Here is a 15889-nt window from a genome sequence, read left to right on the forward strand (position 1 = left end):
GTATGTGATAAAGCTAATGTACATTGCAGATCTTAGCTGCTGGCTCTGCATTTCTATAAGGTGCTTTTCTGAAACTTGTACAATTTCCAATGATTTTTAAAATTTATCCTCCTATTCCATAACTTAAAATAAGAGGAAAAGATTGCTGTTCTTACCTTGTAACCAATCACAAAAATAGTGCAGCCACATTCTTGGAAGTTCTCCATTTTCTTCCAATAAAACAAATTTCACATTTCTGAAGCTCTTGTGCAGATTATACAGCAGATATTGAGAATTTGGATAGTCTGTTTCTTCTTTAGTTACGATGTACATGTTGTAGAAAGAGAAGTATTTGAACTGTGCTGCAATAAAGTCATATTCTCGTGTGTCACGAGGCACAATGTCTGTAAGATCCAGTCCATCTCTGACTGTTGTTGTTCCGTACAGACTGATCCCAAATAAACCCAGAAAGAGTAAGATGACTGTAATCTGTGACAAAAGGGGGAAAAAAAAGTCAGATTAAGCAATAAACTATTTTGTCACAGCTCAAAAAAATTATAGAATCAATGGCACTGAGAATTGATTAAAAAATTAACTGGTGATATATTCATATGCAGTGATAAAATTTATTATTTCCTTTTCAGGTTATATTTCCCCTTCATATTTTCAAAATTTGCTGTATTTCACTGCATCACTCTGTGATCTGTGGAAGTTATTTGTTTTTCTATGACTTACAAATACTGTTCACAATCAATCAACCATCTCCCTCCAGTCCTCTGTCTGTACACATTGTTATTCAGCCTTGAAGTAGCTGCATTATCTACATTTCTGAATGCAACGAGATTTGGTAAGCTTTATGAAACTACTGCTCAGACTTTTCTGACTTTACTTTCCTTGTGGCTGAATACAAATATTTTTGTAATACCTTTTAATTAGCAAAACAAACAGAATATAAAAAGGAGAGAAAATCTGCAAATGCTGGAAATCCAAGCAACACACACAAAATGCTGGAGGAACTCAGCAGGCCAGGCAGCATCTATGGAAAAGAGTGCAGTCGGTGTTTTGGGCCGAGACCCTCACCTTCCAGTCCTGCTGAAGGGTCTCGGCCCGAAACGTCGACTGCACTCTTTTCCATAGGTGCTGCCTGGCCTACTGAGTTCCTCCAGCATTTTGTGAGAATATAAAAAAGGGGTTTGATTCTAGTACTCACCTTAGTTGTGGGTTTTAGCAATAGCAGTGCATAATGTTTTTCGGCAAAAGAAGAGAGAGTCCACTTAGTGCAGGGTGGATCGACACAGTTATTACTGGGCTCTGTAAACTGGGACAGAAGATCCCGGGTTGAACTGGCAGTATCTGGACTCTGAGTGGTAAGTGAATCCTGTGTAGACGGAGTAACCGGCTGAACGGAAATCTCAGAACGAGGTTCTGCAGTTGTATAATACGCCTGGGTATGAGGATCATATTCTGTGCGCAGCTGGACTGTAGACTGCATGGTAATTTGGGTTTCATGGGTAAAGTTTTGATTAACATAAGGGGGTGGTGGTGGTGGTTGACGAGGATGGTTGTCATTCGTATCTCTATAAGCTTGCGGCTCAATCTGAATCACTCGGTTGGCACAAGGGCTGAAGAAAGAAGAACAAAAGATGAATGCAATGGCAGTGCCATTATCACATTCACTCCAACTGTCATTTCATTCTTAAATATAACCTTCGTTCTGGGTGGAACCAAACACACTGAGGTTACCAAACACATATCAGCCCATTACAACACACACAAAATGCTGGAGGAACTCAGCAGGCCAGGCAGCATCCATGGAAGAGAGTGCAGTCGGTGTTACAGTCGTTATCCTGTTTTTTTTTCCCCTATTGATGAAATTTAAGTTAGGGAGAAACTCCTATATTTAATGCTGATTACCCTGATACGAAGGATCAAGTAAATGGCTAATGGTGGCTGAAGAGCTACAAAAACTACACCACTTTAAAAAAAAATCAAAACACTCCAAGCCAGCAGCATCCTTTAATAAGACCCAAAAAAATTGAAATAAATTTTAAACTTAGGAGTCAGGGAAGGATAATGGGGCTGATTCAAGGTCTGGAAATCAAAGGAACTGTGCATTCTGCAGGCCCTGCCAACTTTAACAGCAGGTTCTGATGGCTATTGTTATGCCTTTGCTTCATGCCAATCACCAGTCAGACCAATAGGCTGATGGGTGGACCAGAGACATAGGGCACTGGTGGTAGTTGGGGGCACGGTGGTGTATGCAAGGAAAAGTCGGGAGTTCTGAGCCAGGCAACAATAAAATGAATGGGTTGAGGTCAGTAGTTTTACATTTTAACCTGCAAAAGGTTACAACATTATGGTGAGACAACCAAATAAACTTTGTGGCCTTCAGCTTTACTTCACTAAACTCTGGGTCATTCATAATCTCCGAGGTGAAAATTCCTTGTTAGTTTTGCTGCAACTGAACATCATTCAGAATGAATGCCATACATGCCTTGCTGTCCAAAACCAAAGTCCTGGTTGAGAGAGATGCTTTTCCCTCAATTTCATACACAATATTTCTAGATCAATATAACTAAGTATTTTGTAAAATGGCATGACAAATTTAAGTATTTAAACATGAATGGAATTAAATCAGTTCTACTAAAACCCATGGGAAAATCAGCAATTCTGTCCCGCAGACCATAACTACTGATTTATCTCTTACTTTTCCAGGGGACAAGAGTTTATTGCTCTTCAAACAATTGTGTGTCCAGTAAATTATTCAATCAGAAAGCACCATAAAAACTTATTCTTACTCTACCTCTCAACAAAAGCAATATTACAAAGCCGTGGGGTATATTTATTCACATACCACAGAACCTTAGAAAATTTAACTTTTCAGTTGCTTCATACCTTGTAAAACAGCAAAGGATGTCCAGCTTCCTCTCCTCCCTCCGATAAAGATCCATGCTGAGAATGGCAGGGAAGATGAGAAGAACCATAGCAAAGTTAAAGACCACAACAACAGCAGCCTGAAAACAGAATTGAGTAGGTAGTCCATTTGAGAAAAGACGGTGATGAAAATATCTGTACACAGGAATACTACACATGAAGTTAGTCAGAACTTCAACAGTTTTAAGCCCCGTCTTTAAAAAATTTAAGAACAAAAGTTTTACATTATCCTTTAAAGGGTTACTTTTTGTCATTTGTTATTTGTATATTTAATGTCTTATTCAGATCTTTGGATTTATTAGTAATTGCAACTTGCACAATAGTTATCACAAGTCAAAACTGCATGTACTACATATGCTCTGTGCCACAATGAAACAATAAGAACAACTGTGAAAGGGTAGCACTGGCATGAACAGCAAGGTTTTCTCTACAATCTTGTGAAAATTCACTCCTCTCTCTCAATCTACACACTACCTACAATAAATATCACAATCATATTTGCAATTGTGTGCTTTCACGGCTTTTGCAAAACTATTTTTATACTTTGTTTCTTAAATACATATCAACCCAAATGTCCCAGAAAATGTTTAATCTTTTATTTCTTTTCTTTTGAGATAATGTCTCAGTGCTGCTCTGGAGGAAAAGAAAACTGTGATTGCCTTTAAAAGCATTTTCCATAGAAAAGTAATAATTTTGACAGCGACAGGGATTAAGATTTAAAACCAAAATTAATTCAGGTCTCTGAAGTTTCAAATACAGCATGTATTCTCATTATTTTAGAATTCAAATAAATCAAACAATTCAAATATGCATTATCAATAAGCTGTTCATGGCAAAACTGGTTACTTCATGCTAAGGTTAAAAAGAATAAAAGCCTGTGCAATAAAGAGAAGCCAGCATGACTGGCTGCAGGGGCCCAGCCCAAGGTACAGGCGGTATGTGCCATTCCCGGTGGACCACCCAGAGAGCATGGGTATATACTGCTCATCACCTCTGGCTATGCAGATGATGAGGCCTGTCACCCACAGTTCCCACCTTACTTCTGCCTGCTTGCAACTCTACTAGATCCTCCTTTTGTTGTCCTTTTCAATACCCTGTTCTTAACTGCTGGAACAGCTTTTCTTTAGAGTGCAATTCTATTTGTCATACAATCAAGGCAGGGGTATACAAAGGTTAAGGAATTGGGGAAGGGGGCTATGTAGGTCATTCACTGCACTTACTCAATCTGCCACAATTGTGCCAAGGATTTCACCATCACCACCAACCCCCACCCCATACTCTCTAAGGTTTTCCAATGAATGTTAAACATTCTATAAAAATGTATACAAATGCATTTAGTACTTCATCCAGTCTTCTTGTGCAAGTTCCACAAAATTACCAAGCTAGATCTGATTAGCTTAAAATTCACCACCACACTGTTTATCAACTGTGACACCATAACCTGATCAAACATAGATTTGCTACATGATCAACAATACATCTGGAGAAAACTACATCAAACATTCAAAAGAAAATAACAGTGAAAGAAACGAAACTACTGACGTGCAAGGCTGAAAGCAGTCTGCGTTTCCAAGATCTAATCCGGAAACCATTTATTCTCCCTCAGCAATTGGATTGTTTTACAGATACTGGGCCTCAAAAGACATAGATACTTTGATAACTATCTCACGCTGTCTTAAGGAAATCATCAAAGTCAACTCCCTTTCTGCCATATGAATCAATAGGGGAATTACTACCTTTTATTACATCATAAGGGGAAAAGAAGAGAAAACAAATTGGAAAATAAGAAAACATTGTTTCATTCAGTGCAACTAAATATGTCTTTGGCAGGCCAATCAAATCGATTTTAACAAGTGGTTTGGAAACAGAAATCTGTATCATCAAAAGAGAAGTGTTTTGTTTCCAATCAGTCTGATTAGTCTGTTATGACAGTTCATTTTATGCAATGCTTTATATAAAAATACTCTTAACCTTTTCTGCCCCTCTGCACTTCAAACCTGTGACTGTAACCAAACGGACAAATTATCACTCTTGATTTCAAAGAACTAGCTCTGTGTCTTTGAACCTAGCTGTTGTGATATTATCCCAGGTATTGTGAAAAATTGTAACCCTTCGCTTTTGTTGGGGAGGTTACCATTCAGACAGCGTGAAAAATGAATGGAGACTTAAGTTACAAAATGCAAAAACACTCTTCTGAAATATTACAGTTAACCTCCTCTGGAAATGTTAACTGACCTCATAAATTGTTTCCATGTTAAACTGGAGCAATTATGTTTCAAATAAGCAATACTGAAAATGAATAAGATCTTCTTGATGTCAACACTTCAGCTAACTAGCAAGATTTACCTTTGATGTTTCTGGCTTTGGTTAAAAAAAACGACTTGAAACAAGTTATATTTAGATTTTCCACATTTTTACAATATAGATTTTAGCTCAGATCATAATGAATTGAGGTACTTTATTGACAGTCAAATTATTGGTTTACAGACATGTAGAGAAAGAAACTAATATATAGATAGATATGGAAAACTTACAAAATACTGTATCTAGAAAGATAAAGATAATTTTAAAAGAATTCAATTTGATATGCAGAGGAATAAAATCAACTGAAAACAAAAATTCAAAGAATTTCAGTTTCACTCTAAATTCACGTCAATGAACTATCACATTCAAAATATGACCAAAATTTCACGATAATTGTGCAAATATACGAGAAATGGACTACTGCAGTAAGCTGCAAAAGGTTTCTCTGCTATTCCTCTGACTGATCATTGAAAACTTTGTGCATTTCAGCTATATATTTTCAAACAATGGATAATGTGCTGTTATAATCTTACAATAGTAACAGAATTAATATAGTGAAATTCACCCGAGCAAATTATTGCTTTATTAAATCAGAATTCCTATTGATTCACACATTTTCAATGACTATTCCTCATTTTCAGACATCATAATGTTCACACATCGAATACAACAATATATGATTTTTAAAACAAAGGTTCTGAATAGAATTCAAAATTTCTGAGAAGAACATTGTATTGAGTAGCTTCACATACTTGCAAGGAAAATGCTCGTAGGGCAGGGATGGGTATTAAAGCAGCCATAAAAAAGGCAGTCACATTGCTGATTGAGGTAAGGGCCACACTTGCTCCAGTTCTCTTTAAACATTCTCCTGTTCGGTCCTGTGGGAGACAAGTTAAAGAATTTCAAACCACAATCATCTTGGTTATTCACCAGAAAAATATTAAATGATAGAACACATTAAAAGTAATACATTCATTCTGAATGCAAGTATGAAGCATACAGCACTAGTACTGTTCAACAAAAGTAACATTAGTGAATGAAGGCAGTTTAGATTACCATCTTGGCTTGGAAAGCCAATGTTATTCAAATACTACACTAATTACAATCAACTTTCCATTTTAGGAACTGGAAAAGTTTTTTTTTAAATTTTGTTTGAAGACACTCTTCATGTTAACTCTTTAAAGGCTATACCCACCATTCCAAAGATACAGACTGATTTTAAAACCATAGTTAGACATGTGTTTTTATAGCTCACAAAACTGGACATTGTTTTTGAAGTCAGAAGCTCCTCATTATGTCAGAATAAAAAAACAGCCTCAGCCTCCTCCAGTGTACGGAAGTCTAACCACATTCCCTTCAGGAAAAAAATGCATCCCAATCCTATTGTGCTAGGGAAGAAGAGTTCTTTTTTTTTAAAAAAATTAAAGCCAAACTATTTGTGTTTTTGATACAATTATTCCTGTGGCATGAACAGATCCAGCTGTTGGCATATCTGCGGGAGTATAAACATAGGTACCACTCCTCTTTTTATAACTAAATAAGGGTGCAGCAATAAAATACAAGACCACACAGCAAGTCAGTCTGATATTCAGAGCTAAAAGGACAACGTTCTTCTGCCAAATACACTGTTTACTATTTGAAACCACTTAAGTATCTGCAGAAGCATGATGCTTCAAGCTTGCCAAAAAAGGAACTGAGAAGTCAATCTCATCTTTGGTGAGGTGGAGTTAGGTTTGGGGTAAATGTGGAGAAGAGGTAACTGACCAAATGGAAGAGAAATTTCTTTTTGACCACCACTTTATTATGGACCTGCAGAAGCCTATGACCAAAATAAAGATGAAGTATGTCCTTTGCTACGATTAAAATACTGAAACTACTTTCTATCCGAAGTACAGGCAGCTGCTAACTAAGTCCAAAATACTTTTGTATGATTAGAAATAACATAAGAAAAAGTAAACAGGTTTCAAAACGAAGATGAGTTTTCGTAAGTTCTCCTTTTTACCTCAAATGGAATTCTTTTATTGTGTCCCGTTTCACTGAATGCATGTGCCAAGAGGAAGACATCATCCACTCCAACACCAAGAGCAAGAAAGGGCAAAACCTGCAGAACATGAACACCAATAGTATCTCAATTCACTAAACAAGTACTTCAGATGCTGAATTAATAACTGATTAATGCACCATTTTAATTCACACAACTGGTAAAATGAATAAACACTCATTACTGAATGCTCCTACTACATACGCTATTCCACAAAGTGCTTGCAAAACTCTCAATAATTCAATGCAAACTCCAACAAACCTCACGAATCAAAATTCTGATTGGCCTGCTCTGCTGTCAGAGACACTTTAGACCAAGCTGTATGTGTGCCCTAAGTTCCAACATTATCATGTACTGCAGGGATGAAGTTATTTGTGTAGACAGATCGGGCAACTAAGGTACCCAGAGAGCACACATGCAGAGTCCATCGTGATCCAGCAGTAGATAGCCCAAAACAACTGTGCAAGGTTATGTCTGAATCTTTCAATGTGGCAGAAGAGTCCCCTAAGACTTTGATCTCCAAAGAAATGCTCGAATTTAGTGACAAGTAACGATGTTTGCTAAGTGTCTGGTACCATTCTTAGCTAGAAATAGCTCTGCTAAGGCCTTATAGGGGTGTGATGGACAAGTTCCACCTGTGACATAGGAGCTCTCCCAAACACACCCCAATGATATAGGGTTCAGGGGAGGGGGAATGCAGATTGATGATTTTCCCACAGCCTCCCATACCTGAAATATGGGACGGAATCTCAGACGAACCAGGTTCCACCCCATTTTCTGGCCTTCTGTCCGGAGATCCACTGAGGTTCCTTAATGTTTAAGTATTAAGAATCAGTACTTTGAGACATTTATCTATGTTAAAGGTGCTATATAAATGAAGATGCTACTGCAGTAGCAGTAATGAAGACATCAAACTCAAAAAAAAAAGCATCACAAGAGTGAGGGTGTTTATTTCATTAGTATTTAATCTCACTGTCATCTTCAATAACACACTTTACATTTCTTGATTTGTTAAATTTAAGATCTGGAAGTTAAAAAGTGTTTAGATTTCAAATGAACTAATTTACACGAATTTTAAGCTACGAGTCAATAAATTTGCTGCTAGTGCGGTATTGTTCTATAAACAATATGCAATGATAGCAAAATGACCAAAGCAATATGAACATAGTGATGCAAAATTTTATTGTCATGGCTAGTGACGTACTAAAGTGTCCACTGGGTAACACAACTTCAGAGTCAGCAGTTCAAACAAATCTATGGCAATACACATTGATTTACTCCAGATGAAATGAAAACAAGGTCAAAGATGGACACAGTCTAGGACTCATTCAGATTAAGGGTTTCATTGTTTTCCATGACGAAACTCAACTTTATACAACTTTCGTATGTGTCGAGTTTACTGACTTTCATGTCGATGATCTGTGATCAGGATATAGGACAAGGATAAGGACTACTATCTAAAATGTAGCTTTCATAACTCTGGAGCCATGCTAACCAACCCAGGTTGCCCACTGAAAACTTGGTTTATAATTATGTTGCTGAAAATAAGGTGAGATTGCTTTGGGGGTGAAATAAAATGCTGGAGTCTGGTTCATTGATGCTGCTGATCCTTGTATCTACATGAAGCAAGCATCAGAATAACACTTCTTCAACTGGGCATTCAAAATATCTGAAATGACACCAATACTTTGAGCAGAAAACATTACTTTGTCACATTGCATGACCCAGATGATTTTGAAATAACAAATTTTTGTTTTATCATTTTGACAGTTTTGAAACAGAGCCCAGATAAGGAAATTTTAAAAAGCCTGGAGATTTTGTTCAGGATAAGATTACATAAGAGCAAGCACCCCGAGCATTAGGTATCCAGCTCTGAAAGCAACCCACTTAATTCCCTTTCCTGAAAATATATTCTTTAAGTGATTGTATTTTAAGTTTCTCCAAGGAGCTATTCAAGTAATCCAACTGCTGAGTGAAACACTGCAGTAAATGTGTTCTGTTCACATTTTTGGGTCATACCTACCTCTTTGTACTTGTGAAATTTTCAAGAGTGCTTTAAAAAAAAAAATCTCAATTTAAAATTAAATGCTGTAAAATCTAAAATTCAGTAGGGTATCATCATCTAATGAATCAAACAGTAAAGTTACTGCACTGTCAACTGTGGTCAGAATTTGAAATATTCCAATAGGGTTTTAGCTGCTGAGTTTGCAAGGAAAATCTAGCGTTATCTACTCTGTAAATAGCCTATTCAGGCACTTGATGGAGAGGCCAACGCCAAGTTATAAATCAATTTAATCTCCAAAATAAAAATTTGATCTGCCGGCTGCTCCATGAATAAATTACTTCGAATGGATATCACAACGCAGCATTAGTAAATACGACTGACTAGGCAATTACTTAACAGATTACTTGACTTTATATTATACCTGAGTTGTTGCAGCATTAAATGAGATTCCAATCAACGAACAAAGGCCCAATCCTGCAGCCACTGACAGTGCAACCAACAAGACACCTGCTAGCCCAACAGCACCCTGGGACTTAGCACAGTCCCACCGCAGCATGGTTAAACAGGCATAGGCAAGCTGCAAGCAGAACACAGGAGAAACAAACATTGAAATCCAAATTATTCTCATGTTTTTCAAACAAGGAATTACTCAAATTCATTTCTGAATCAATCGCTGTTATAAATTCATACTTCTGTTCCACTCACACACAAATGCCATAAACTATGAGGTTACAAGGCTGTGCATAAATAGTACTTAATTAGCATACATTATTTCTGAGTGATCAGCAGTGCTATTGCTTGCATAGCTACACCTTGAGATGCACAGAATGACTTACCATTAAAAGATAGCCACCAGCAACTCGTATAACACTGACATTGGAAAATGACTTGAGGATGTCCTCAAGGGTAGTAGTAGAGAACGAAAGAACCTTGTGGGTCGAATTCTGTGCAACACTTTGATGGACAACCTGGAATAGAAGTATATATAAAAGAAACTTGAAAAGGTGATATTGATTTGATTATAAATAAGCATTTTCTGTGAACATTGTCCAAATTCTATAGCTTTCTTGGAGTAAAGCATAAAAAGGTTGAAATAACCACATCATTTAAAAACCAATTAAAACTGAACATTACCCATGAGTGCGCACCCACCCTAAATCAAACCAGAAAATAAGATAAACTACTGCATATTTGTCACCTTAGTTTAGCTGCAATCCTGATTTACAAGCATTTAATGAACCTCCTTTTCTGCTTGTATGCAAAACAACCTTTGTTTCTCCACCCCCCCACACCCCCCCACCAATAGCAAAAGTCACAGTTTAGGCAATTCATCAAGTTCTTCTTCACTCCAACAAAAAAAATTCTTCAGAGCTCCTCATTCACACTTCATTGGCTGGCCAGCACACAGGGTCACAGGCTGCTTTACAAAGGTCACTGCCCGGGAAACAAATGCCAGATGATGTCACATGACCCCACCAATGGGACTGCAGCTGTGAGAAGAATCTGCGCCTAGCTAATGTTTTCCAGACACCTTTTTTTTAATAAACAGAGTAACAATCACAGTGGGCGACTGTTGCTCAATTCAGTTTAGGCTTTGTTTGTTTCCATATTATGCTAGTAAAATGCGGTTGCAAACAAATATTGTTCTAAATATGCTTGAAATTTTAGCATCATGTCTGTTCGCATTAAACTTGTAACGGCCATAGGCGGCACTGTGAAGAAAAACTATACTGATGATTCTGAATCCCTACAGGTTTACCTCAAAATCAAGCACTGCATAGCAAGACATTTAAAAAAACTGTGCAAGCAAAGAGAGACAGAAGCAGGCTTCACAGCAGGAAGCCACATCTGGAGGCTAAATTGACCATTTGACAGACACATCCTTCCTATTACACATAGCCTTACATGCTATGTTTTCTAAACTGAAATGCATCTTATTTCCAACACTGTATTTTAAAAGAAAAATATACAGAAGATCAAATGTGATTTTACTTCAGCACTGGAATTTTTCACTGATATTCTAGGGGGATTTATTTTTGTTTCACAAAGTCAGGTAATTTTGGTTTTTAAAAATTACATGCAACACATTAACTTCCAGTTTCAATTATAAATTCCAACAAAATAGCTTACAACAGTAAATAATCCCTGTACAAAGTCTTTCATTGTTGTGCACCATTTTATTAGAGTAATTTTACCCAGTTATCTAAGCATATCACTGACTAGTTTAACAAACATGGCAGATCATAAATTTAAGTACAATTGGAAAGTCATTTTCAATGCAAAATGACTGACAAAATATTTTCCTAACATATAATTTATTGGTGCAGAAAACACAAAACATAATGTTTAAATCAGGTTTTGGATGTGTTTGCTGTTATTGGGGGATGGGGAGGGAAAAATATATTTAAAAAAATTAAAGCCCAACTTAAGAGTTATCCAGGGGCAGTTTTGTACAAAGGAGCTGGAAAAAGTGCAAATCTCTGATAATTGTTTCAAAGTACTCATGCAGCATATCTTTCTCTGAAGTGCATTGACTGGTTTTATGCAGAGCTAACAGCAGTCATATTGCACCCAGCAACAAATAGCAATGATATCAATGATCGGAGATGGACAGTGAATGGGTACAGGAGTAGGTGCCCATTTCCTTAAATGTTAGTTACATTCTGATCCAACATACAAATTTCAGCATGTACATAAGAACTTCCATTGCTTCTTTTTGATTTTACCTCAACATATTTCCTTTGCCAGGCCTCTAGAATGGCTGCAGCTTTGTCCAGATTCCAGTTGATATCCGAAACGTAGTAATAACCCTTGAAATGCTCATACATCTGTTTGGGGGTCATTAACTGAAACATGGTCTGGAAAGCTTGGGCACTGAACACAGGTACAAAGAGATGGGGGATGGGGCAAAAATAAACATCATCAACTCACTTTACCAAGTCAGAAATGAAAAGCTCAAAATGTCTCAGCTACTTTTCTCCACCTTCTAAAAATCTGACTTTTACATTTTAGTGACTTGTAAATGAACATTCAAAGGTACGACTCAGATTTTCTCTGAGACAGAGAAAGAAAACATTTTATTTGACCATTAGCTGTCTTATTTCTTATTAATTAGTTGACTAAGCTTTACATAGTTTAAAGTAAAAGCAAACACACTTTAAGAAGTTTTATTTCTAATATGGCTTCAAGAGCAAGTTTGCTTTCCTCCTTTTTCAATGTTACTTCCTTCATGGCCTAAGGTTAACAACGTCTTGGAGGCAGAAAGTCATAACTAAGGACTGGAATATCACTGTCATTAGTGATACAACATTGCTATTCAGATAAAAATTTTAAAATGGATTCAAGCAGAAGGAAATCCTCCTCCCTAGTAAGCATCTCTTTCCCATCAAAGTCTATGAATAAGGATTCTAGATTGCACCTTTTTAAAACAATTTTAACACAACATCCACCCAACCCAAGTAATAAATCATATATACAGAGCACATCTGCTAGAACCATCCAGACTAAAAAAAATCAAAAATAAGCATGTTTATAATTATTCTATAAGATCCTTTAAGTGCAACAGGAATCCAACTATTTTAGAGGTGTCTTCCTTTACTAAAAATCAGCCATTATCATGACAACCCTTTCTAATTAAAAAAAATCTTTTGGAGTGCTTCCTTTCACCCATTTGCTTTGTGAATATTTAGAGCATGGAATGAGACCCTGAGACAAGATCATCTCATTTGCATACAATTCTGTTATTTTAATTGACTATAATTTAGTGTGCGTACAATGGTTTCTGGTTCAGTTGCTTACCTGCGAAGTTTTCCACTGCTGTTCTTGGTGGTACCTCCTAATATTAGCTCCTCTTGCCAATGCATGTACTTTTTAGACAGGCCTTGGCAGCCACCACTTAGTACATGGGCAATATTAAGAGGCTGTAAATTTAATAAGCATCATCAGACATACAATTATAACAACATGATTATATAACTCGAGAGCTTGTTAGAATTTTCAGTTTGACTACAAGCTTATTACCATTGATATTGCAATGCTTGAGAAGGACTGTAAGGTTATATGCAAGTCAAAAATCCAGAAATAAACACACATCATCCCTGATACAAAAGAACTATACAGAAACACAAGTAAAATATCTAGTTACTGCTTACTGTTGTTGAGTTCTTGTTAGGGGCAGTATGTGGGCAGTCAGGATCTGCGGGGTTCAGGCACGGGCGATCCATGTAACCATGTCCTACGCCAGCCTTGGTCAACATTTCTTCCCAAATATCCACCTCATGCTTTAAGTTCTTTAACTCCTCAAGGAATTCTAAGGGGTCAAGATTTGTCCATTGCAACTGTGGCTTCCCTCTGTCAAGAAATAAATTGCACCTTTAAGTAAACTTTCACTAAAGACAGCTGCTACTTATTTCGGCAATTTGTGTTCACTATTTGGGCACAGGTCAAAAAAAACCTAAGTATCTCAGTTGTTTGGGAGGCACAGGGTGTAGCTGGTGGAGTTTCAGCAATACAGAATTAATCTGTCCTTCAATAGCGCTGCCAATTCCCCATGTGACTGCGAAGATTTCCCTTGGTTGCTTCAATTTCCTCTCACATTCCAAAAGGGTGTTGTAGGTTAATTGGCCACTGCTAATTGCTCCTAATGTGGCTGAGTGAAAAAAATCTGGGAGAAGTTGATGCGAATGTGAAGAGAGAAAAAAAAAGTTACAGGAAAAAATAGAGGGAATGGGTTGCTCTGCAAGCAGGTATAGATAGACTGCATAAGGTAGAAGTTGCTTCCAATTTTTAGGGAGGTATAGAATGACATCACTGGCTTGTAAATACTAGAAAATACAGGGTAATTATGTTAATTCAATTAATTCACACAAAAATCTCCATCATACAGAACTTTTCAATATCTCGCATAGATATTCTTTGTCAGAGAATGAATCGTTCTGCTGAACCTGTGCCATGTCCGACCTGATGAAAGATCCAGCACCCAAATTTTCCAGTGTAATTGCAGAAAGTCCACCTCTGTCACTGAACTCCACAAGCAGTCTGACATTAAAGCAAGTCAGACTGACAGTCACAAGTAACTCTCAGGATGTAGGGAGCATCCAAATTTGCATGGCTGAGCTTCAGAAATCTTATGGATTGTCAATCTAGCCTGCTTACATAAATGTAGTGCACTGCTAGTACAAATTACTCTTTTCAATTATTTTTGCTTAAATATTAATTGGTTAAAGTGTTTTAATTTTCATTTTAAATAATTTATGCTTTTTTAATTATTTGTTTTGAGTTCAAATAATTGGATATACTATTCAAACATTCAGCAACATTTAAGGTTCTTGAAAGATTTGACAGTTGACTAAGCCCAAGGAGGTGGCTGGTTTTTTGTAAGCTCTTTTGCAGGCTTGTTCTGGCATTACATTGTGCAAAGCCATTTGAGAATTAAATTAGCAGATCTGGTAAATGTATAAAGAGACTGTAGGACAGGTTAGAAGCTGAATCAGATGGCTCACCACCGGCTACAAGTTCAGTCATATTGTATTGTACATGCAGGGAGCCAGGATTTCATGTAAGCAGAGAGGTATCCAACTATAGTCAATTTTCTGTTCCGTTTGTAGTATTAAAACAATGTTAAACTGAAAAGGGGTGGCATAATTTCCACAGCCAAACAAAAAGCTAATGAATAGAGAGTATTGGAATATAGGAGTGGAAAATTAATAAATACTGAATTTACCACTTAGCTGTGAATTTAAAATCTATTCCACCACATCCTGCTGTAGATTTTAGTAACATATTTAGTCTGGCATTTCAAACACATTCAATGAAGCTTAACTATCAAATTTAATAATAATCTGAAACTGCTATCAAAAGCACAATAATCTAAAAGGATTAGACATTATGTTCAAAAACTGAATGAAAATTCATAATTCACTGCATCATTGGAAAAACAAATTTTAAAAAAAGTATTTTTGAAGAATACAAGGAGAAATTTTGAGAGGACTCAGTTGTTAAAAGGTCTAAAAAGGCATGTTACCTGATTAATTTCAATTTTTGATCTGCATCAAAAAGGGAAGCTAATGCATTTCACAGGAGAAATTAATAGGAATTCAAATGAACTCTAGCGCCTCCTGGCAACTTCAGGCAGCAATGAAGGGCTACAAATACACCCTTTTATCATTCACCAGACTTAGCTGAAAACCTAACAATAAAATAACTTGCCAAAAATTCCTCCCAAAATTAAAGGATGTCGATGATAAAAATGTGAACATTTATATGTTGGAACACGATGGTATCAGCATTTCTTCAAATCGGATCCATGTAAGCATCAAAAATGTGGATGGTTTTATTCTCAGAAAAATATTGAATAATTCCTTTTCCCACAGGGTTTAACATAAAATACAATCATATTTCAACTGGATATGCTCTTCCAAATTCTGCCTCTTATGCTTCATTGGTTAATATTGAGAGAGAAATTTGTTATGAATATGCGAGTTCTGCCAGCCCGCATACACAAGTGTTTCTGTCATTAAAGGCTGTCACATTTACACATTGACAGGGTACGAAAAAAGCATTCAAATGGATCAACAGATCAGGACATAATGTCTTCTGTATTATAATAATCAAAGTTGTTTTTATTC

At 36.7% G+C, this 15889-nt stretch overlaps 1 protein-coding gene across 2 annotated transcripts in view; it reads right to left on the minus strand.

Moving 5' to 3' along the window:
- ptch1 (patched 1) overlaps positions 1 to 15889 on the minus strand; it is a 73249-nt gene that overhangs the window by 25482 nt on the left and 31878 nt on the right. For both annotated transcript variants that reach the window (XM_072281644.1, XM_072281643.1), the window contains exons 6-15: positions 13415 to 13613; positions 13062 to 13183; positions 11990 to 12137; positions 10100 to 10231; positions 9685 to 9840; positions 7220 to 7318; positions 5970 to 6095; positions 2875 to 2993; positions 1190 to 1601; positions 156 to 468 (exon numbers count right to left, since the gene is read on the minus strand). In XM_072281644.1, the coding sequence (XP_072137745.1) occupies positions 156 to 468; positions 1190 to 1601; positions 2875 to 2993; positions 5970 to 6095; positions 7220 to 7318; positions 9685 to 9840; positions 10100 to 10231; positions 11990 to 12137; positions 13062 to 13183; positions 13415 to 13613 (1826 nt within the window). The remainder of the gene's footprint in view (positions 1 to 155; positions 469 to 1189; positions 1602 to 2874; positions 2994 to 5969; positions 6096 to 7219; positions 7319 to 9684; positions 9841 to 10099; positions 10232 to 11989; positions 12138 to 13061; positions 13184 to 13414; positions 13614 to 15889) is intronic.

The sequence above is a fragment of the Mobula birostris genome, chromosome 17 (genome assembly GCF_030028105.1).
Source record: "Mobula birostris isolate sMobBir1 chromosome 17, sMobBir1.hap1, whole genome shotgun sequence".
NCBI lineage: Eukaryota > Metazoa > Chordata > Chondrichthyes > Myliobatiformes > Myliobatidae > Mobula > Mobula birostris.